General features: G+C 46.8%; 1 protein-coding gene across 3 annotated transcripts; it reads left to right on the top strand.

The window, feature by feature from the left end:
• Positions 1-70: 70 nt before the first annotated feature.
• ogdha (oxoglutarate dehydrogenase a) lies at positions 71-20,898 on the top strand. 3 transcript variants are annotated; one of them, XM_079370065.1, is made up of 24 exons: positions 71-172; positions 1,937-2,353; positions 5,918-6,094; positions 7,865-7,967; positions 10,156-10,200; positions 14,157-14,272; positions 14,356-14,510; positions 14,634-14,780; positions 14,865-14,955; positions 15,034-15,213; positions 15,525-15,653; positions 15,743-15,922; positions 16,037-16,189; positions 16,489-16,591; positions 16,856-16,984; positions 17,265-17,415; positions 17,543-17,670; positions 17,751-17,929; positions 18,103-18,174; positions 18,507-18,632; positions 18,746-18,818; positions 18,932-19,095; positions 19,742-19,896; positions 19,993-20,898. In XM_079370065.1, exons 2-24 carry the CDS (start codon positions 2,114-2,116, stop codon positions 20,111-20,113), a joined length of 3,117 nt encoding a protein of 1,038 aa, XP_079226191.1. In that variant the 5' UTR covers positions 71-172; positions 1,937-2,113; the 3' UTR covers positions 20,114-20,898. The 3 variants fall into 3 exon arrangements, with proteins under 3 accessions (XP_079226191.1, XP_079226190.1, XP_079226189.1); XM_079370064.1 differs by lacking the exons at positions 7,865-7,967; positions 10,156-10,200 and adding an exon at positions 7,415-7,508; XM_079370063.1 differs by lacking the exon at positions 10,156-10,200 and having other exon boundaries at positions 72-172.
• Positions 20,899-24,023: the final 3,125 nt, after the last annotated feature.

Genomic DNA, 24,023 nt, shown 5'->3' with positions numbered 1-24,023 from the left:
TCCCTTGATTTTTTTTTTTTTTTTTACGTCATGACGTGGCTGCTGCGTCAATCACTGCGCCGCGTCGTCCACGCTCCGCACCCCGAGAGCTGTCATCATTTTTTACCGGGAGAGGCGAAGGGCATCCTGGATACCTGGCCGACAGAGGAGCCGCTGTTACTCGTTTATCGAGGTCAGTAACCGGAACTTTATCATCTCAAGAAAGAGAAGGTGTTTGATGGCGCTGTGCGTCACTTATGTCCGACCACAGCTGCAGTTTAAAGAGAATAAAAATCAAGTGTGGAGGAATGTTAGAGAAACGTTAGCGTGTTAGCCGCGTGCTAACTCACAAACAGCCAACGGTCATCGGCTCGCGCTCACTGTCGCAGAAGGTGACCGTTATACTTAACTCAATAGAAGAAAAAAACAAGGTGTTAAGATTTAAACTGGCTCTGAATTAAGTGTTTAGTTAACTCAATAAGCAGCCATTTAGCCGCTAGCAAAACGCGCTAATCAATAAGAGTCAGATGTAGAAGCTAAAAGGCTAATTATATAATGAAACTGCTTAGCGATTAGCTAACTGTATTTCCGGTCGGTGCAGAGTAAGCGTTAGCAATCTGCGAAGTTGATAGTTTGTTTTAAAACATTATAAACATTTAGAGAACGTTATTTAACTGTGTTTTCATCAAGCAGCTAGTACATTACAGGAACTCATGACTCGTGAAAGGACAAAGTGACTGACGTGTAAGCGTAACCAATGAGAAGGCTTCAGTGTCTTGTATCCTTTCGGGTTTAGCCAATCAGGAGGCTGATCAGGCAGGAGGTGGGCGTGTCCACGCCGGGGTGCGGGAAGGAGTATGGCTGGCAGGGAGTGGGGACCCAACAAGGTCAAAACACAGACCAAGAAGATCCAGAAGAGTCTGAACAAGAACTGGAAATAACTTCTCTTTTGTTTTTGATGTTTAACTAAAAATATTCTAAAAGTAAAAGAAAAAAAAAACTTTATTTATTTATTACCGGTAATTGTGGTGTACACTCTGTTATTTAAAAACATGCTTCTCCCTCACATTGGACTGAATCACCCATATGCTCAAACAGGGCATGTGTACATGCATGTAATAAAGAGATGTCAGAGTGGGGGCTGTTTGGGTTTGGTGACTTGCTCAAGGGCACCTAGGCAGTACTTGGGACATCACGTGACTTTGCACCTCTTTAGCGACTAAACCAACTTTCATAGTTTGGTCCACACAGGCGATCCTCTGAGATCCAACAGACGTCCCTTTCTGTGCATGTCTGTCACAGTCAGATGTTCTGTTATGAACTTAAAAAAAAAAAAGAAAGAAAAGGGAATAGATCATGACCAGTCATCAAATGCCAAACCGGAATATTTCCTAAAATATTTCGCTGACCTTTATCTGTATCGAGCGACGTTCTGATTTTCCCAACGTCTTTATGTTACATCATAAAACTCCATCTGGAAAAAAAAACAAACCACAGGATCTCTCAGAATGGTTTGCTCGTCTTGCGCACAGAATCTGCTAACAAATGTGATCAGCCTGAGTTATCTGAAAGCAGTAAGTCAGAGCTGTGTGTGTGTGTGTGTGTGTGTGTGTGTGTGTGTGTGTGTGTGTGTGTGTGTGTGTGTGTGTGTGTGTGTGTGTGTGTGTGTCTTCATGTTGATGTTATGAACCCACACAACATCGAGGGGTTAAATTTAGTGAGTCACCATCGAGAGTAGACACAAATGGTCCCAAGCTGCGAACTCTTTATCCAGTTAGAAAGAAGGAAGGAGTGTCACCTTTTGTTTTGTGTTTTAATTCCAGCTCTAATCCAGGTTTTTTTCTCTGCATGTGAATGTTTGTGTTTATTATAAATGTTGTTCCTGGTGTTTGAAACATGAACACACCCACTTTGATTCGCTCTCTAACACTGTGTCTCTCTCTGCTCCCCCCCTCAGTGGACTAATCAACCCGTGGAAAGTGGATGCTTGACTCCTCCCTCTCTGATCTGGGACTGACCCTGCTGGAGTGATTTTTTTTTTTTTTTTACTTGTTCTTCGTTCTGAGGTTGAGGACGTCCGGCCCATCGGCCTGACCACCACCACCGTGTGTGTGTGACATTTTAAGGACTAACAATGCATCGTTTAAGGACTTGTGCGGCGCGATTGCGTCCGCTAACTGCCTCACAGGCGGCTCAGACTGTCGGCCAGCAACGGCCAATCACAGTCGCCTCCACAGGTGGCACAAGGACGTTTCAGCCAATCAGGTGCTACACGGCACCTGTGGCCTCGGAGCCGTTCCTTAACGGGACGAGCTCGAACTATGTGGAGGAGATGTACTACGCGTGGTTGGAGGACCCCAAGAGTGTTCACAAGGTAAGGAGCAGTGGGCGCCCCCTGCTGGCCGGAAGGCTCAGTGCACGTCTGGAGAACTTCAAGGGGATTTATGACGGTGATTTTCTGGAACAGTCGAACTTTAGAAACATAAACAAAAGATCTAAATCAGCTGCTTGAAAGAGGATCTTTATCGGTTAAGATTTGAAAATCATCACGACATTTGAGCAGTCACAGGAAGGTTTTGCGTGCATGAAGGTGACGCGCTGCTCAGGCCACGCCCCCCCCCCCCCCCGCCAGAGGCCGTAGGAAACCGGTTGCGTTTCAGTGATCTCTCTGCAGGGACGCTAACAATACATTTGAACTCAGTGCTAAAGGACAGTCGGGCTAATTTTAGCTCCTTGAGGCTGTCACATGACGAAGCAGGTCAAGTGTAAGAGGTCGGACTGTGGCAGAGTCGACTGTCGCCTTTAAACCAGGTGAATATTGGGGTTGGTTGGTTTGTATAAACCACCTTTAAACAGGGTGTAAAAAAAAAAAAAAAATCTCAAAGTGTCAGAAAGCAACAAATAGTTTTCCTTCCAAATCCTCGACAAGAACGTGACCTCAATATTTTTATTTTTTTAAAGTGAGGCGTAGAAAAGAAAAGAGTGTGAGCTAATTTCAGACGAGCTGAAGAAGCTGAAATAAATTTTACACAATGACAAAACGTCTGAATCAAAACCTCTCCGGAGTGCAGCGAAGCTTCACAACATCCACCGACTCTCAGTAACATTTCATGAAATCTATTTCATCGTCTCTTTAAGGCGGCGAGAGATGAAGAATGTTTTGAATTGTTTTCTTATTTTGAGTTTCTAATCTGCATCATTTGTTTTATATTTGTCGTCCTCTGTAGCTTTAACTGAGATGTAACACACACACACACACACACACACACACACACACACACACACACACACACACACACACAGAGTAAGTCCTGAGTGTGTGTCATGTTACATGTCACAGTTATGTAAAGCTGTGCAGTGTGACCTTGCTGCTCTCTGAGACTCGACCTGCCCGTTGGTTTGAAAACCTCAAACAGTCGAGTGGTCGAGTTAGCTTCAAATGTTTGAGCGCTCCTGAAAGTGAAAACATTCAGTTATCCTCCACCTCCTCCTCTGGTTGCTTTTCCGTGTTATTGTCATAACAGACCTGACTTAATGCGTCACCATGGAAACCGTGTGGGGCGGCAGCTGAATTAGCCGGAGTAGCTCGACTGAGTCACCGCTTCATTGTGCGTCTGCATCCTGCTCTTAAACTCCTCACTTTATTTCATGAATCCTTCGTTTCAGCCGCGATGCATTCAAAGACACACGGACAAATGTAAACACCTGATAGTCTCATTCATAAACACAAAACCAGCAGATCAAAGGCTGACTGGTGTCATTAGAAACAGTCAGATTCAACGAATGCTGACTTTTTGGTGCAGACGATCCTTCAGTGACAGAATAAAGAAAAGGAGAGATTTGCTGAACATGCAGTCGGGCCGCGATCCGATTCAGAACGATTCTGGACTCGCGATTCAAACGAGTCTGTTTTTGAACGACTTCAGGGTTGCACGATTTTTTTTGTCATTTAAAACGGCACCTTGTTTGTCGTCGTTAGCCTCACAGACAGCTCTCGACGTGCGAGCAGACGGAGGATTTATTCGATGATAGAGATGAGCTCGGGGACGTTGTGCTGCTGCCCGGCTCCGATGGAGTGATTCACGTTGTGATGTCACGTTCAAGGTGATGCAGAGGAAATCAGTCGCTTCAAGGTCGCTGTGGAGTTTTACGACGGCCATAAATCAGCTCAGCGTGACTTCAGAGCTGCACACTTTTAATCACACGTGTATCGTCGTTACAGTGTGAGCGTGTGCAGCGCCTCAGACGCCTCTCTGACCTCAGGGGTCAAATCTGTAATCTATATCAGCACCTGTTTACGCACCACGCTAACAAAACTACAAATCCCAGGCTTCAATTATCGTCTGCTTTCTTGTTTTAAAAGACCAAATGTTGCAGGTGAACTCCCGCTCACTGTCCTGGTCGCACTTTTTACACGTCCTCTCATTCGTGCTCTGCAGCTTTCAGGTGAAAATATGAAACAACAGATTGTAGCATCAGACTTCACCGCTGCTCGTTCATATGATTCCATGCATCACGTTTTGATTGTGGTCGTGAGGCTCCTGCAGTGGTCAGCGATGAGAGGTGACCCAGCTGACGTTTTCTGCTGACTCAGCGTTCACAGCCGGAGCTCTTCAAAGTGCTTCCACACTCTGCTCATTAGATCGCGCTTCATCGAGCTAATTATGCTAACGGCTCTCGACTCACCGCTCTCCATTTTTCTTTTTCTTTTACTTTTACTTCATTGGCTGATAAATTTACGCTGCAACAAAACTGAAGCTGGGTTCTTCACTCTGCTGCGTTCATGGACCCGACAGTATCGCTGCACATTTAGACTTCTAACACGGTCACATGATCTGAGAGAGCTGCGTGAAGTTTGTGGGGGGAAAAAAACACATTAAAGAATTTAAAACATTCCTGTGGTCACGGCGAGGATGTCGACAAACAGGCTGAGGACAGAGACCACACCCTCCTCTGTGTGTGTGTGTGTGTGTGTGTGTGTGTGTGTGTGTGTGTGTGTGTGTGTGTACTCGGGCTGTGTTTGTTAAAGTCACAGTCCCTACAGTGAATGTTGAGTGGTGCTTAAAGAGAGCAAAGAGCTGAAACAAGGAGAGAGGGAGTAAAGCGTGTTCAGTTTGGAGAAACGTGTTTGTGGCGAGCGCTGAGCTCATCCTGACACGGAGACGTTGGCCACTCGCTGGTTGTTCAGCTCATTCTGGACTCGTGAGTCACTGAGTGGAAACCTGAAGCCGCAGCAGAGGAGAAACAGCTTCTCTGAGTTCCTCTCAGCAGACGCACAGACGAGATTCAAGTCCATTAAATAACAGCATGTTTTAACCGTGTGTGTGTGTGTGTGTGTGTGTGTGTGTGTGTGTGTGTGTGTGTGTGTGTGTGTGTGTGTGTGTGTGTGTGTGTGTGTGTGTGTGTGTGTGTGTGTGTGTGTGTGTGTGTGTGTGTGTGTGTGTGTGTGTGTGTGTGTGTGTGTGTGTGTGTGTGTGTCAGACACGAGAAGGAACGATGAAGACGAACACTCACACACTTTGATGTCTCACACACACTTTGATGTCTCACACACACTTTGATGTCTCACACACACTTTGATGTCTCACACACACTTTGATGTCTCACACTGACTCATCAGTGACAGATCAGAGCGTCTTTAACGTGTCGGGATGTCATTTTCTTTTTCTCTCATTTTACAAAGTTTAATTTTGTTTGTCCTCTTTCTCCCCTCATCTCTGACCCATCTTTTTTCTTTTCTATAACTCCTCCTCCTCCTCCTCCCCCCTCTTCCTCCCCCTCCACCTCTTCCTCTTCCTCTTCCTCCCCCTCCACCTCTTGCTCCTCCCCCTCCTCCTCCCTCTTCCTCTCCCCTCCACCTCTTCCTCCCCCCCTCCTCCTCCCTCTTCCTCCCCCTCCACCTCTTCCTCCTCCTCCTCCTCCTCCTCCTCGGGTCCAGTCGTGGGATGTGTTTTTCAGGAATGCTAACGCCGGTGCTCCTCCTGGTGCAGCGTATCAGTCTCCTCTGGGTCTGGCTTCAGCTCCTCAGCTGTCGTCTCTGGTGGGAGCTCAGCCCAACGTGGAGAAGCTGGTGGAGGATCACCTGGCAGTGCAGTCTCTGATCAGAGCCTACCAGGTAACATCTGTCACATGGTCACCAACGATGAAGAGCGGCAGAGTGTCAGGATAACATCCCAGGAAGTTTGAGATCCCACAGATCCCAATTCAGCCAGCATATTCAGATCACTCCCAGTATAGGAGGGTTTTCATTGGATGAATTTAAAAAACAATGCAAAAATTGTTGAAACATTTTTGTGTTTTTACATTTTTTTTTTACATTTTTTCTCTTCAGACTTTCAAAAAAAAAATCACAGTGGGGTTAAAAGAGGTCAAATAGACAAGTTACAAGATAAATAATCAAACATCAGGGGCCGCTGACATTTGATTGGCTGCTTTTTTTTAACATGTTTTAAACTTTGCACTTTCAGTCTTGATGTTGAAATCGGCTGTTTTAAATTCCTATAAATAAGTTTTATTTTCACGTGTTGTATTTTTGATGTTTGTGATGTTTAACGTGCCTTTTCCCCCAGAAGAGCCGCTCAGCACGCCACGAACGAACGAACGAACGAATGTCTGTCTGTCACGTGAAGTGAGTTGATGTTTGAGTCGGGATTATCGGAGGTCTTCGGAGTCGTTTGTCCGACGTGAACGAGATGACAGAAGTTGATTTCGTACGTCTGTGCGCTCAAGAACAAAAAGGTCTTTGGTGCACGCCGTCTGTAAGGTCACGAGTCCTTCACGGTTTGTTTTGTCCTTTCTCCCCAAAAACAAACAAATCTGCTCAAATCAGTCAAACTCACCTCGTGTAAAATTCTGCTGCAAGCGAGCTCTCCATCAAAACAATAACAAAGATGGCGTCGAGGCTGGCGGGGGGAGTCATCGCTCTGCTTCCCCCCCTCCCCTCCCCGGACGGGTCAAACAGACCTGAGGAAGAGAAGATGTATCCGAGTACAGCTGACATGATCACACAGCAGCTTTCACTGACGTTGACGTAACATCCGGCGTTTCCACGGCAACGATTAACATGTTGCGTCTGTCCTGGCGGCTGACGCTACGATAGAGTTAAAGATCTCTCCGTCTTTACGAGACGTATTAAACAATAACGTGAAAGAATACTGTTGATGCTTTAACTCTCGCCGCCGCTCTTCTCCACGGCGAGCTGAGCGCGAGTTCTCGCGACCCGTCGAGACAAACTGTGGAAGCTTCGAGTCGGTGGATGTGAAGACCTCCATTAACCAGGCTCCTTGTGTGTGTGTGTGTGTGTGTGTGTGTGTGTGTGTGTGTGTGTGTGTGTGTGTGTGTGTGTGTGTGTGTGTGTGTGTGTGTGTGTGTGTGTGTGTGTGTGTGTGTGTGTGTGTGTGTGTGTGTGTGTGTGTGTGTGTGTGTGTGTGTTCAGGTGATGGGGCATCACAATGCTCAGTTGGATCCTCTTGGAATCAGCTGTGTGAATTTTGATGATGCTCCGGTCAATAGCGGCTTCCAGGACGTCGGTGAGACAACAGAGCGAAAACAAAACTGCTTTCAGTCTGTGGTGTTAATGTTGCTTTTCCCTCCCACCCACCCTCTCTCTCTCGCCCTCGCTCTCTCTCGCTCCCTCTCCCTCTCTTTCTCTCTCTCCCTCTCTCTCTCTCTCTCTCTCTCTTTCTTTTCCCTCCTTCAAACCTTCACTCCATCTTGCTTCTCATCCACTCCGCCTCTCCACGTCCTCCCTTATCGCCTGTTCCTCGCCCTCATTCCTTCTCCTTTGTTTCCGCTCGTTCGCTCCTCCTCTTCCTCCTCTTCCTCCTCTTCCTCTTCTTCCTCCTCCTGTCCCGGGTGGGCTCTGTGCTGTTGTCACTCCCTGTAGATCCGGGGGCACCATGTGGCCCAGTTGGACCCCCTCGGCATCATGGACGCTGACTTGGACTCGTGTGTCCCCACTGACATTATCACCTCCTCCGACAAGCTGGGTGAGGAGTCAAACGTCTCCTAACTCCCCCTCTGTTTCCTCCCGGCCCCACAGTCGCTGGAAGTTTGAAAGTTTGGGAACGTTTCTGCGTCTTGATCGAACTGAAACCTCGTTGTGCAGGAGACGAACGTGCTCTCGTGGTTCTCGACGTGAAACGTTCCTCAAACACTCAGATGTTCCTCGACGCGTTCTCGTGTTGGATTAGTATCTGCTCAGTCTTTCCTTTTATCTCCCTGAAACTTCCTTCAGGATAACAACTATCCCTCCCTCTTTATCGGACATCTTGTCTAACTTTAGACCACATCCTCTAATTCACCTTCAATTCTGTCTAAAACTTTGAGACCTGAACCAGAAACCAGGAAATGAAACTCTGCCCCTCGTAGTGAGTGAACTTTATCCACAAAGCTAGCTAACTAAATCAGATTCACTTTGCAGAGATAGATTTTTTTTTTTTTGTACTTAATCTTTTTTATTAGGGGCGGGACTTTAATGCATCAATTACGATTAATTAATTACAAGAACTTGTTACTTTTTTTTAATGCATTTAATCACAGTTAGCTTATCGCTAGCTTTGCGCTAGCTTATCGCTAGCTTCGCCACAAGTACAAACAAGAAGCGTTTGCAGCCTAAACTCGACCAAATGACCAAAATTAATAATTCAACATCTGATAAACTCACAAATTCACTCTCTAAATGATGGTTGCTCTGGACTGTAGACCACTATTAGTGATAGAAGATGAAGGGTTAGAAAATGTGCTAAAGCTAGCAACATGTGATCCAACTTTCCAGCTGCTGTGCAGAAAAACTATTTCAAACAAGATCCAACAGCTTTATGAAACTGAGGAGCAAATAACATATGATGCATTGTATTCATTCATCCACTAAAATCCATTTAGATTGAGAAGTGTTGCTTTTTTAGGGCAAATATTGTGATGCACTTAAAATGTGATTAATTTCGATAAATAAATTAGAAAGCACTGAGTTAATTAATAACATTTTTAATCAAGTCCCAGCGATAGTTTTTATACCTGCTGGTTGAGGAACAGCTTTGAGATGTGTGGATCCCATCGATCTTTAAAAAGCAAATATTCTCTGAAAACATTCTCCCTACTCTCCAGTTTAGAGATGTTGAGTTTGTGCTTCACCTGGAAAACACGAGTCGACGTTGTTTGTTTATTTGTTTATTTAAACTTTGAGCATGGAAATAAAACAAAGTAGTCAGAAGATTTTGAGCTCCGGGAACCGAGTCGGACTCGTCTTTGTTTCCGTCTCGTGGCTGTTTGAAGTGTTCAGCTTTGTTTTTGTGTTTTTTTGGCTCTCGGCTTCACGCTTGTTGTCTTCGTGTCCTTCTGGCGTTTTCTGCTTCTGTTGGCTGATTTAGACGAGCTCAGATGCATCACGCGTGACAGGAAGTGATTGATGTGACTTGTCAGTTTACCCCCAGTTTTTCACGCAGTCCGTGCACGCCGTAGTTTGGCTTTGTCGGATGGCGTGCGCCCCGCATCACTGGACATGAGAACTCCAAGATCACCTTCACTTAGACTTGAATCTCTCTCAAACACATGTTTTACTCTGAATATGAACCGACAGAAGTGTTTGATCTGTTTCCTCGACCTCCAGTCTGCTGAAGGTTAAATATCGGCGCCCGCTCTGTCTGTCTTTGAGCTCGCTCACTAACCGCCGTCCGCTTCTTAACGGTCTGCTCGAGCTGAGTCAAAGCTTCGTGTTTCAGGGACACTTTGTGAATCGGGGAGTCTGCTCTGTGAACGCACTCGAGGACGGTTGAGTTCAGTGTCCGTGCGGCTCGGGGGGGGAAATGAAGGTGACCTCTTGTGCAAAATGGCTTCCTGTTGTGTGAAACCCTCAGTGTGGGTTGGTTGTTGTGTGGTTTCTGTTTTCAGGACGTTTGAACCTCAGCATGGTGTTGACTGCATCCCTCCATCTCCACCACTTCCCCTTCCTTTTCTCTTTTTTTTAACCACAAAAAAAACCGTCTGCACTTTGTGGATTTGTTACCAAATGAAGAAGTCGGTGGAGCCGGAGGGACGCAGAGCTCACTGTCCTGCTCTGTCTCAGCTGCGGCGCTGGTGTCAAATGGCCTCGTGGTTGTTTTGGTTTAAGCAGGTCGTAGGTCACTAATGTGTCCGAGTGTCTCTCCCCTTTGCTGCCCCCTGCTGGCCACCATCCAGACGTTGCTGTGTTCAAGGAGAGGCTGAGAATCCTAACGGTAGGAGGTATGAGAAAACACAAATACTGGTGTGACCCTGCACAGCTTGAAGCCTAGTGTGTGTCTTCAGTAGAGTTTACTACGTGTGTTAGTGAGCAGACTCAGGATGTCAGGTCACACGGGTCCAGCAGCGTTTTCTCTGACATCCTGAGCTGCTGCCCGAGACGGCGGCGTAGAATAAAGAGGGATATTATCTTTGGTTCACTGTCTTTGTCTTTGTGCTGCAAAACAAACAAAGAGACATTTAAATCTTTATTTATGAAAGACCAACAACAAACTGTTTGAATTAAAGATCCATCAAGTCGAGGTCATGGCTGCTCGCTCGCCTTATCTGACTTACACACTTTGAAAAACAAGCAGTACAAGAAAACAAATACGTTACCATACCATCTGTCATTGAGCGAGAAGCCGACCAATAGAAACTCGAGGCCCAATCTCGATACCCCCCCCTCCTCCCCCCGGTGTGCTTATATGAACCCGTAAAGAAACTTCTGCAAGGATTAAAATGAGACCTGATATAAAACGAGACGTGCGGGAACAAGAAGAGGAAACAAACCTCCATGTTTCTGTAAACCAACGAGCTCGTGGTCATGTGGTCGGAGTCGATGCCGTCCTCACATCGTGTCCTCGCTAAACATCAGATCGCTGCACACGTTCCCGTCTGTCTCATTTTGTCCGTTTCAGCAGCAGCTGCTTCTTCTTCTCCGTCTGTCTCGTCTTATTCTGCAGACGACAGCTGCTGCTGCTCGCCGTTTTCTCCCCCAGGCGACTTCCTGTTTGTTTCTTTAGTTGATTTCAGACGATGAACCAAAGACACATATTTCTTACAGACTCCCTGAGTTTGGAAGTGTTTCCTCAGTCCCTGTGACCTCGTAGCTATTAGCTGCTGCTAGCGTCCCGCTCTGTCCTGTAAACAGCAGAAGTGACATTTTGAATGTTTTGTCTTTGATTATTGATATATTGATATTGATATTATTGACAGGATTGGTCACTGATAGAAAATGTTTTGCCCAGCTGTCGTTCGCTCTGTCAGCTGGTTTTGCTGGAGGCTTCTTTGTGCATCTTTCTCTCTTTTCTGCTTTGCTCATATTTTGGCCTTTTTAAAAAAAAAAAATCTGCGACTTCTTGTTTTGAAAATGAAGCTGAAGTTTTCACATCTGCACTCCTGAACACATCTGGATCGTTTCAGGAGGACTGCTCCGGAGATTCTCCTGACCCGGCTCTTCAAGACACCGAATTAATGATGATGCATCAGAGTCCACCATAGGACGCTATAATAAGAATATGTGTCCTTATTTTTAACCTTTATGTATCCAGGAAAAGTCCAACTGACGTTAAAAAAAACATTTTTTTAAGGAAGTTAAACTCACAACAAACAGACAGCAGTTAAAATGATTTTAAAAAAGTTATGACAATTTAACTGACGGAAACCGACCTGGCAGATAATCTCTATTTCTCATGTTGTGTCGAGGTCAGACTACATGGATTATTACTGCTGTCCGTCCTCCCTCACATGTTTAATAACCTGAAACAAGACGACACATTCTGAGCTCCATTGTTACCTGATCAGACGGACGGACGGCTGATTTTATCTCGTGTCGTAGTGAACGACCATCAAAGCCACGTCTGGGATGACACTCGACCTCAAGTCAGAAAATCTAACACGTTTGATTTTTATATCCGTCTTTAAAAAAAAAAAAAAAAGTGTCTCTCTGATTCGGGTCAGACAAAACTTAAAAAAACCAAACATGATGAATCTGGATGTGTGAACTCTCCGCGTGCTGCTGCTGCTGCTGCCGACTCTTCATTTTTTAACCTGGAGTTTTGTGACTGTGTGTTTCAGAGTCAGATTGTCACTTCCTGCACACACACAGCGGTAAACAACTGGAGCTCGCTGCTTCCTGTCTCGTGAAACGTGAACGCCGTTGGCTGCGATGTTTTGTTAGTAAAGAAGAAGAATGTGGTCCGACTTGTGTTTCCTCTCTCTCGACCTCCACGCTCTTTAGACGAAGAGGAGGAGGAGGAGGGGGAGAGTGATGAAGAGGCTGAGCAGTGATCCGTCTGTCTGCTTCCTGATTGGCCAGCTTGGCTGTCAGTCATGGTTTTGGTTTGTGGCCGTGTCTGTCGTCTCCTCTCGCCGCTCGGTTTGTCAGAGGAGACTTCGTGTGAGTGTGGCTGTTCTGCGCTCTGATTGGCCCGTTCGCTGAGCGTAACAGGGAAGACTTGAAGGTGCTTTGTGTGGTTGGATTGAAGCACACAGTCGGTCTCTTTCTTCTCTTTCTCTCTGGATCTGTCCTCTCCCTTTCATAACTCCTCCTCCTCCTCTAACTGTCCCATAATCCGTTTGAAGTGTCAGAATAATCGATTAAGTCCTCATAACCCTCCCAACACGTCGCTCATGTTTCTCATCTCTGCTGTCATTAACACACCTCTCCAGGTGTCCACGTCACCTTTCTCCCCCTTCAGGTTCGGGACGTTTCCCCCTCAGTGTCGTCTTCCAGGAGACGAACGCTCCTATATGTAGACTGATGAAGATGATGGACTTTTTTTTTATTCATTTGTTTGTCTCGGGGGTGGTGGGGGGGGGGAGTTTGTTTCGGACTCAAAACTGGAAGGACTTTTATTTTTATTAATGTTGTCGTATCTCCAGGTGTGTCGAGTTTCCACTTTTTTAACAGTCATTTAAGGGTTAAACCTTACAGGACATGTCTGAAGTATGAACTTCATTCAAAATAAAATATGGGACTTTTCCCATTTCAAACAGTCGTTTGTGGAAGTAACCAGAGAGAGAGAGAGTGATGTCATGATCAGGCCGCAGCGCTCGCCCTGCGTGACGCACGATGAGTCAAAGTCACGTGGTGAGAAGTGCAAACGGCTGGACGACGTTAAACCGTAAAAACAGCTTCAGATGTTTCAACGACATGCAGAAATATTTCATCCTGCAGTGATTAATCGACTTCGTCTTTACGAGGGGAAACTAAACAAACTCTTATCGCTGTACTAAAAAGATGTTGGAGCTTTTAGCTTCATTAAAAATAAAAAATAAAAACACTACAGAAAGTTTTAGTTAGTTTTCTTCTTCTTTTGAGCATCCAGATTGATCCAATCTGATCGCGTTAATCTGATCTGATCATGTCGAGCTCGAACAATCAGACGCTCGGACGCAGGAACAGAAGTGCCGGAAACACGAAGGTTTAAAATGAATTTAAATCTGAGCTGCACTTTCACCCTGCGTGGACTCAGAAATTCAACTTTGAGAAGTCCTGAATAATGTCGCCTGTGAACGAACCGGACTGCTTTTATTTTTATTTTTTTTGTCTTGTAATTAAGCTTCTTAAACGGACGACGTCACTAAAACGTGGTTTGTTTGTTTATTTATAAATAAAAGAATCTCTGACGACAGCTTCTCTCTCTGTGACACTTAAACGCTGGGACTTTTTTAGTTGGGACTACTTTCAGCAGCGGAGGGATATTGACAGTCGTTGTTTCCTGCTGATTTAGGTGATGAAGGGAAATATGTCTGTTTTGATGTGTGAAGCTTCTGATTGGTTCAGATGACACTAACGATGTCTCTTCTTACTTTCACTTTTCTTTTCTTTTTTTTGAACTCGACTGAACCCCTGAACTCCTCCTCACCTCCTTCCTGCTGCTGCGACACAAACACTCAAACTGTCTCTGCTGCTCTCTCTTCTTCTTCTTCTTCTTCTTCTGCTTCGTCTGCCTGCGTGTTTGATGTCTGTGCTTCATTATCCCGTCTTGCTGTTTCCACCTTTGTCTCCATTTTATTTAAATCATATCCGTCCTCGCTCTCATCGCTGCATCTTCTCGTTTGTCCATTTTTGTTTTCCACTCCCTCTGTCCTGCAACCTATTCTCACCTCCTTCCTTCTTTTTTCCCCTCCTTCCTTCCTTCCTCCCCCTCCCTCCTGCTCTCCTGTGCCGTGATGCATCATGGGACATGTAGGCTTCTACGGTCTTGATGAGTCCGACCTGGATAAGGTTTTCCGGCTGCCCACCACCACCTTCATCGGAGGCTCAGAGAGCGCCCTGCCGCTGAAGGAGATCATACGCCGTTTGGAGGTGAGTGAACGACGACGACGACAAGAAACCAGGAAGTGGAGGGAGAACGGGTACGAGTCTAAACTTCAAACTGTGCTGCTCAGATGGCGTACTGTCAACACATCGGCGTGGAGTTCATGTTCATCAACGACCTGGAGCAGTGTCAGTGGATCCGACAGAAGTTCGAGACTCCGGGAGTGATGCAGTTCACTCTGGAGGAGAAGAGGACGCTGCTGGCCCGCATGGTCCGCTCCACCAGGTAACGTCAAGACGCCGCCAACGCCACGTCGACCTGTCAATCATTCTGTGTATCGCTTAACGACGTACTCGACGTCGTGTTGCAAAGAGGGAAATGAGACGGGAGGATTTTGTGCGTGTGCAGGTTCGAGGAGTTCCTGCAGAAGAAGTGGTCCGCAGAGAAACGTTTCGGTCTGGAGGGCTGCGAGTCGCTCATCCCGGCTCTGAAGACCATCATCGATAAATCGTCGGAGAACGGCGTGGAGAACGTCATCATGGGCATGCCTCACAGGTAGAGACGACGACGACCACCTTTTTATTCCAGCAGCTTCCCGGGTGACGACGCCGCTTCACCTCGCTCTCTTCTCTCTTTAAGGGGTCGTCTGAATGTTCTGGCCAACGTGATCCGCAAAGAGCTGGAGCAGATTTTCTGTCAGTTTGACTCCAAGCTGGAAGCTGCTGACGAGGTTTAAACGCCGCTTTAACAACCATGAAAAAAAGAATGTAAAATCACATGTTCCTAACATGTTGCTCGTCCTCCTCAGGGCTCTGGAGACGTGAAGTACCACCTGGGGATGTACCATCGTCGTATCAACCGCGTGACCGACAGGAACATCACGCTGTCTCTGATGGCCAACCCGTCTCACCTGGAGGCCGTGGACCCCGTGGTGCAGGGCAAGACCAAGGCCGAGCAGTTCTACTGCGGAGACAACGACGGCAACCGGGTGAGACCAAGTCTACGCTGCGTCGATTTGTAACTCGCCTCCTGAGAGGCGGGATCCAGGTTCTAAGAGTCGGGATCCTGGTTCTAAGAGGCGGGATCCATTTATTTGAATAAACTTTATTTGTCTCTTCACACTGGAAACAACGCTTCAGAGGGCTGAACCATCTGTGTAAATACATCCACTTCTTCTTCTTTGATATCATGTAGCAGTGTCTCTGAACCGTGTGTGTGTGTGTGCGTGTGTCTGTGTGTGTGTGTCTGTGTGTGTGTGTGTGTGTGTGTGTGTGTGTGTGTGTGTGTGTGTGTGTTCAGGTGATGTCCATCTTGCTCCATGGAGACGCAGCGTTTGCAGGTCAGGGAATCGTCTACGAAACCTTCCATCTGTCCGACCTGCCGTCCTACACCACGCACGGCACCGTGCATGTCGTCGCCAACAACCAGGTAACACACACACACACACACACACACACACACACACACACACAATCAGTCACTTAACAGACGGCTGAGCTTCCACGTCGTGTCTCCAGATCGGGTTCACCACAGACCCTCGCGTCGCTCGCTCATCTCCGTACCCGACCGACGTCGCCCGAGTCGTCAATGCTCCCATCTTCCACGTCAACGCCGACGACCCCGAGGCCGTCATCTACGTGTGCAAGGTGGCCGCCGAGTGGAGGGCCACGTTCCACAAAGACGTGGTGGTCGACCTGGTGAGTGTGCGCTTTGTCTGATCGTGAGCGGCGCTCCTGTTAGAGACGCAGCAGGTTAACCTGAGCGTGCGTGCGTGTGTGTGTGTGTGTGTGTGTGTGTGTGTGTGTCCTCAGGTGTGTTACCGCCGCATGGGTCACAACGAGATGGACGAGCCGATGTTCACTCAGCCGCTGATGTACAAACAGATCAAGAAGCAGAAGCCGGTTCTGCAGAAATATGCAGAGAAGCTGATCGCAGAGGGAGCCGTCAGCCGGCAGGAGTACGAGGTAAAAACACAAACGCCACCTTCGCCGTGTCACTTCCTGAAACCCGCGAGGACGCCGTCTGACAGGCGTCCCATCAGCTCCTGATCCTGCAGGTAGATTCAAGTCAGACGAAGCTTTCTGCGACTCCTCAGGGTGCAACATGATCGATCATGTTCAAAGATCAAAAAGACGTCTTCCTCTTCGATCTCGGATCCAAACTGTTCCAAAAAAAAAAATGAAATTCCCGTCCAGCGTTGACGTGGAGTCTGACCCTCTCTTCTTCTTCTTCTTCTTCTTCTCCTTCTCCTTCGTGTTCGTAGGAGGAGATCGCCAAATACGATAAGATCTGTGAGGAGGCGCACGCTCGCTCCAAAGACGAGAAGATCCTTCACATCAAGCACTGGCTGGACTCGCCGTGGCCCGGTGAGTGTGAGCAACGAGGAACACGACGTCAGGATCATCATGACTCATCAAACGGATCCAATCAAATCTGATTGGATCAGCAAAAAAAAAAAAAACAGAGACGACAAACTGGAACGTTTTAAAAACACCAAAACAAACTTGGACATAAATCTGTTCTTAATTAATAATTTAATTTGTGGTTTTTTCTCTTCTCTGACGTTCTGATCTGTTTCCTGCTCTTTAGTCCTGAAACCAGCTTCACACATGTCCTCGTCTTGTCTTCAGGTTTTTTCACTCTGGACGGTCAGCCTAAGTCCATGAGCTGCCCCTCCACCGGTCTGACCGAAGAGAGCCTGAACCACATCGGACAGGTGGCCTCGTCCGTGCCCGTGGAGGACTTCACCATCCACGGAGGTTTGACTCACTCGTCACACTCAGACGAGACTCACGAGCTCGGAAAGAAAGAAACAGGAAGGACACCTAAAGGAGTCAGAAATCAGGAGTGCAGGAAAGGAGATTCGAACCCGCCCGCTTTCCTCTGTAGATGAGGCGCACGCACTGACCTTTAACCTTTTAAAGGTTTAAGACGTACAGCTGACGGAAGAAACCAAAACGCTGAGTCATCACTAATAAATCACTTCCGTTTATCTCTGTCTCTAAAAGTTCCCTCGCCTGACGGGTGTGTTTGTTGCAGGTCTGACTCGTATCCTGAAGGGCCGGGCCGAGATGGTTCGGAACCGCACGGTGGACTGGGCGCTCGGAGAGTACATGGCCTTCGGGTCTCTTCTGAAGGAAGGAACTCACATCAGGCTGTCGGGACAGGACGTGGAGCGAGGAACCTTCAGGTACACGACGTCCTTTCAGTTCTCTTCTCCACACGACGCTCCGTCGTGAAGACGTCATGGACGCTCGCGCTTATTTTACCGCCTTTTATCTGCGAGCCGCGGTCTGACTCTGTTTGTCCTCTTTCAGCCACCGTCATCACGTCCTGCACGACCAGAACGTGGACAAGAGGATCTGCATCCCCATGAACCACATCTCCCCTGACCAGGCGCCGTACACCGTCTGCAACAGCTCTCTGTCCGAGTACGGCGTCCTCGGTCGGTCCTAAACGCCATCCGTCAGAAAAACGCTTTCATCCGTTCGTGGCGTCCTGCTCATTACTTTTTATCCGCTGCAGGTTTTGAGTTGGGATTTGCGATGGCGAGTCCGAACGCTCTGATCCTGTGGGAGGCTCAGTTTGGAGACTTCCACAACACGGCTCAGTGCATCATCGACCAGTTCATCTGCCCGGGTCAGGCCAAGTGGGTCCGCCAGAACGGCATCGTGCTGCTGCTGCCGCACGGCATGGAGGGCATGGTGAGGAACATGCACACATTTTTTTAAGAAAGTTATTGATCACTTATAAAATGTTGTCAACTTCCAAAAACAAAAGAAGTGACGGAAATATAAAATGAGCGTTTTGAGATCGAACGTGTTTTTAAAAACGTCCTCGCGGCGTGGGGTTTAAACGTGTCTGTGTGTGTCTGCAGGGCCCGGAACATTCTTCAGCTCGTCCCGAGAGATTCCTCCAGATGTGCAACGACGACCCCGACGTCATGCCGGTAACACGCACACACGCACGCACGCACACACACACACACACATTCAGAACATCAACGAGTTCAGAGTGCTTTTAGATGTGAAAGTTAGCGAATGAGAAATGTTCTTTGACACTGGGTATTTTTTTATTTCTTGTTTTTCTAAACACTCTCTCACTCTCTCTCCCCCTCTCTCTCTCTCTCTCTCTCTCTCTCTCTCTCTCTCTCTCTCTCTCTCTCTCTCTCTCTCTCTCTCTCTCCCTCTCTCTGTCTCTCTCTCTCTCCCTCCCTCCCTCTCTCTCGCTCTCTCTCTCTCTCTCCCCCCCCCCCCCCCCCTCGCTCGCTCTCGCTCTCAGACCATCACTGATGACTTCGCGGTCCGTCAGCTCTACGACTGTAACTGGATCGTGGTGAACTGTGCTTCTCCTGGGAACTACTTCCACGTCCTGCGACGACAGATCCTGCTGCCCTTCAGGAAGCCTGTGAGACACTTTTTTTAAAGGATGGACCTTTTGTTTGTTTGATCGAGCGAGAGCCTGATCACGGTCGGGTGTTTGAAGAAGCTTCAGCTCATTGTTCCTGTTTGTCCCTGCAGCTGATCGTCTTCACTCCTAAATCTCTGCTGCGTCACCCCGAGGCCAGATCCAGCTTCGACGAGATGCTGCCCGGTACGTCTCCTTTCTTTACTGATCAGTGAAGTTGGTGTTTTTAATGACCAAGATGCTGAGCCTCCTCCTCCTCCTCCTCCTCCTCCTCCTCCTCCTCCTCCTCCTCTCTGCAGGAACTCACTTCCAGAGGTTGATCCCAGAAGGAGGCGTCGCTGCCGAGCGGCCCGAGGAGGTGAAGAGGCTGATCTTCTGCACGGGGAAGGTTTACTACGAGCTGACCAAAGAGAGGAAGAACAGAGGCATGGAGGACACGGTGGCCATCGCACGCGTGGAGCAGGTACACACACACACACACACACACACACACACACACACACACTCAGAGGTCTCATCGTCATTGGCTGATGTTAAACGGCTTCAGAGGATCCTGAACGCCTCGTGGCTTTAACTGGTCCAAGTTCTCCCTCAGTAAGCGATCCGTGTGCAGACTTTGTGTCAAACTGAGCGTGATAGATCCGAGTCGGAGGAGGAAAAGGAACGCGGCATGACGTGGATTTCAAAATAAAACTCCCCGTTGACTTTTTACCTCCAAACAAAATGAAAATCAGCGACATCATGGTTTTTTTCTTGAGGTGCTGACGAAGCAACTTTCTCCAAATTCAGTTTTTTTTTAATTTTTTTTTTTATGGCTCATTGATAAAATTTTACTCATCTAAATTTAGTTCAGTTGCATAAAAACAACTTTCCATGACATCACTGTAACTCGTCAGTTGGCCTCCGCTCCTCAACATCTGGATGTGTAGCCTTTACAACAATGTGTGTTTGACCTTCGGGGGGCGCCAAAGTGGATTCCGTCGATCCCGTCACTACTTCGCTTTAAAGGTTTTATTGGCAGAGATGTTCCACATCGTATGAACGATTAATAAAAACATCAACATGCTGTTAAAATATCTCTCTCTCTCTCTCGCTCTCTCTCTCTGCAGCTGTCTCCGTTCCCCTTCGATCAGGTGAAGGCGGAGTCTGAGCGTTTCCACAATGCCGACCTGGTGTGGTGTCAGGAGGAGCACAAGAACCAGGGTTACTATGACTACGTGAAGCCTCGCATCAGGACCACCATCCAGAGAGCCAAACCCGTGTGGTGAGAGTCTGACCGGTCACATGACGCTGCAGTGTAACGTTAGCCAGGGCCGCCTCCTTAATGTGTGTGTGTGTGTGTGTGTGTGTGTGTGTGCAGGTATGCTGGCAGAGGACCAGCATCAGCTCCGGCTACAGGAAACAAAAACACTCACCTGATGGAGCTGCGGCGTTTCCTGGACAACGCCTTCGGCCTCGACGCATTCAAAGATCAGCAGTAGAGCCGCAGCCTGTGACCTCTGACCTGCAACATCTGGATCAAACCCTCACCTGTCTGACCTTTGACCCCCCCCCCCCCTTTCCTCCCCCCGACTCTACTGGATTCAGTTGCGACACGCACACTGCATCAACACACGCAAAAAAAAAAAAAAAAAAAAAAAAAACATTTTTCATGGTAGGGATTTTCAAAGACGCTGCAGAGACACGAATATGACATCATCTTAAAGCGACACACTCGTAGTACACAGTGCATCCAAACTACAAACAGATCTGTAACGAGTCTGCAGTTATTCAAAAGCTTTGCATGGTCACAAAGATTCAGAGAGCTTCAAGTTCACCTGCTCTGAAATCAGCGACGTTTTCAGGTGAATCTCAGATTTCAGCGCTTTTAACCTTTTTTTGAAGTTTTGAGGCGCGCAGACGTCTCGCTGAGTTACAAACAAAACAAAAACATTATAAAAGTGAGTTTTAGAGTCTCTGAAGTCCGAGGAGCGGCTCAGGTGAAGTCGTTCAAAAAAACAAAAAAAAAAGATGAAATCGTGTGACGGAGTGGAGCCGGGTGTTTTTGTTTGTTTGTTTGTTTTTAAGGCTGAAACACAAACGTGTTCCTCCATCCACACGCGTACACACACACACACACACACACACACACACACCTCTGTATTCCTTTCAGGTTAGTGCTGAATCAGCGCTTCTTTCATCTGATTTTAAAAACAAAGATTTTCTGTCAGGAGAAAGTTAAATGTTCGCTCTGCAAACGTTCTTCTGTTTTTTTCTCCGCAAAAAGGCCGTTTTTCTATGAACTCAATGAATTCTGTCAAATTTAAAAGTTTAACCTGATTTACTCATGTTGACTCTTTTTTTTTTTTTTTTTTTTTTTTTTAATTTCTGTCACCAGATGAATCAAACCGCCTTTTTAAATGTCACAGAGACGTTCGTGTTGTTTCTGCAGCAGCTACTCGTCTCTCTGCATCATCATCATCATCATCATGCCCTCTTGTGCGTGATGATGATGATGATGATGATGATGATGATGATGATGATGATGATGAGTGGTGACACAGTAAACAAAGAACATGGCGACTCCTGTGCGTGCATCCTGATGTGTTTGAAGTTAGATTCACTGTGTACTCTCAAAACTACAAAACCGCCCGGGCAGCATCAGGCTCGACTCCACTGCACGCAAATAAATCATCTCTGACACGTGAGAGCACGTGAAGACTCGAGCTGCTTCAGATGCTTTGTTGAAAACAAACGCAGCTCGACGACATAATCAGCCGAATTTACTCTCGACGACAGTCCGAGATGTTTTTTTAAATAAAGTTTGGTCTGATTGAAGATTTCAGGAGGCGACGGGTTTTTTTTAAAGCTGCCGACGTGACTCGGTGAAAATGTTCAGATCGGATGAAGTCGAGACCTGAGAGGCGACTTCTGTAGACTAGTTTTAAATCCTTGGATGGAGCGGAGCCTGATACTTAAGGTTGGAAACACGCACACATTCCTCCGTCCTCACACACACACACACACACACACACACACACAGGATCATTACTCGATAGTCATCTTCACCCCGTTTTTATTTTTGGCTCGTTTCTCGTCGTACGGCAGGTGGAGGGTTTATTCTTCCTTTCAGCAGGTGTGTAAGCTCGTTAAGGTAAAGTCAGTAATTAGTCACCATGGCAACGCTTAACTAGCACACTGAGATTTTTGTTGTTTTTTTTCTTTGTTGAGAAGGGATACTTTGGGAGTAAAGAGACCGCGTTGCGCGCGATCAGGCGTCCCGACATGAACCAAATGCACTGCTGATTATAATTTAACCCCCGGCTTCTCTCTCTTTCTCTCTTTCTCTCTCTCTTTCTCTCTCTCTCTCTCTCTCTCTCTCTCTCTCTCTCTCTCTCTCTTTCTCTCTCGAGCATTTATCCCGTGCCAAAATGGAATCGGAGCGTCTCGTTGCTTTTATTATTTGACTCGCAGCTGAGTGAACTCTGTCAGCAGGAAACTAAATCTAAAAATATAGAAAAACTAAACGACAACAGAAGAGTAAAAACAAAAAAAGAAATAATAATCTGCTGCAGGTGGCGTTCTGGGCTTCTGTGAGACAAAGAAAATGATTTATTTATTTTCATAATAGGGGATTGTAATTCTCTTCATTACTTTGCTTCATTCAATAAAGAATCCTGTATGTACTGAAGCTGCTTCTGTGTCTCTGTGAGTGATTAAAATTATTTGTGTGGATTAGAAAAATAAACCTGGCTCATATTTAGATTTAGATTTAAATAGACATTTTAGTTCCGGTGAGATCCTTTAATACCCTCTAACAGATGTTTGAAATCTTTAGAGTTAAATACAATTACACAAAATAGATAAAAGATTGAGACAGCTTGTGTCCTGCGAAGGTAAATCCACTCTGATCCTGTATCTGATCATGTCTATAAACCCCTCTATTTCAGCCCTGCTCAGAACAGGCTGTTTCTGTGTCTGTCGCTTTAAATATGTAAATGAGCTGTGTCTGACCACGCCCCCTCTCTGGAAGGGCTCGGGTGTACTCGCTGCTTTCTGGCTCCATGTCCTATTGTTTACGGTGAGAAGGCAGACTCAGAGGGCAGAACAAACACCTAGCTGTGGGAGTGTCACCCACCTGGGGGAGGGGCTACTGCCCTTTGTGATGTCATGAGGGGAACATCTCCAAACGGCCTGTTTGAACACACATTTTCTGAAAAGTGGAGCAGGCAGAAGACGGAGAGGATGGACTTCTCTCATCATGGGGGGGTTTGAAGACAGACTAGAGACACATGTTAGAGTCAGAGGAACATGAGGAAGTTTATTTGGAATAAAATGTGATAGTGAGACACAAAACTCCTAATTGTCCCTTTTGGGAAAATCAGCTGCTGATATTTGTGTAACGATGTAAGTGCAGATATTTATTCTTCACCTCCACCATTTCTGTCACATTTGTTCCCTTAATTTCTGCCTTCTTCTTCTTCCCCTCATTATCTCCTTGCATCCTTTCCTTTTCCTCTGTTCCTTTCCTCCCTCCTTAATGTTACTTTTCAATCCCGTTTACTTCTTCTTCTTCTTCTTCACCTCCTTATTCCACCGCTGTCTGATGTGCTGTTGAATTCCTTTGTTCACATCTTTGTGTCTTGATCTTTCCTCTCCTTCCTCCCTCGCCCCCTCCTCTCCTCTCGTCTTCGCTTTGATCTCGCACAGTCGCAAGGTCTGTTAGATGTCAAACCTAATAACTATAACAGGTGTGTGTGGGAGAGAGAGAGAGAGAGGCTATCGGTTGCCATGGAAACAGGCTGCAGATCACAGCAGCATCTCATGAGGCAGGCAGACCGTCTGTGTACGTATTCACACACACACACACAGCGCTGCGTGGGTATTCTGCCACGAGCAGGAATATAAAGCAGATGGCGTCATACTGACGTCACAGTGATGTCATCAGGCTAAAGATATCTCACCAAAAGGTGCGTGTGTGTGTAATTTTCAAGTCTCAAACTCTGGAAGCTGTGTGCTTCCGGTGCATCATGGGAAATGTAGGATCCTGGCTAAAAGTCAGTCCACACTTAAGGAAATTGTAAAAAAAAAAAAAAAAAAAAAAAATCGACATGTTCATAAGACAGGTGATTAGGAGACATCGACTATTTAGCTCATCTATGTTCATATCACCTAAATATTTAAAGTTCGATCTATCTCCACATTTTAAGGGTTGTGGCAAACTATAAGTTACAATAATAAAACAGAGATTTAAAACACTATAATTTTGTCTTTATCTGCTGCTTTTCCTGTTCGGGGTAGCAGGCGGCTTGAGCCAATCACAGCTGTGATTGAGCGAGAGGCGGGAAACAACCTGGACTGATCGCCATACTCAATCACAGCGCCGACGTCCAGCCGCGTTCATATCCCGAC

Source organism: Symphodus melops (assembly GCF_947650265.1).
Source record: "Symphodus melops genome assembly, chromosome: 1".
NCBI lineage: Eukaryota > Metazoa > Chordata > Actinopteri > Labriformes > Labridae > Symphodus > Symphodus melops.
The sequence above is the reverse complement of the archived record's forward strand: the minus strand, read 5'-3'. Positions and strand labels throughout refer to the sequence as shown.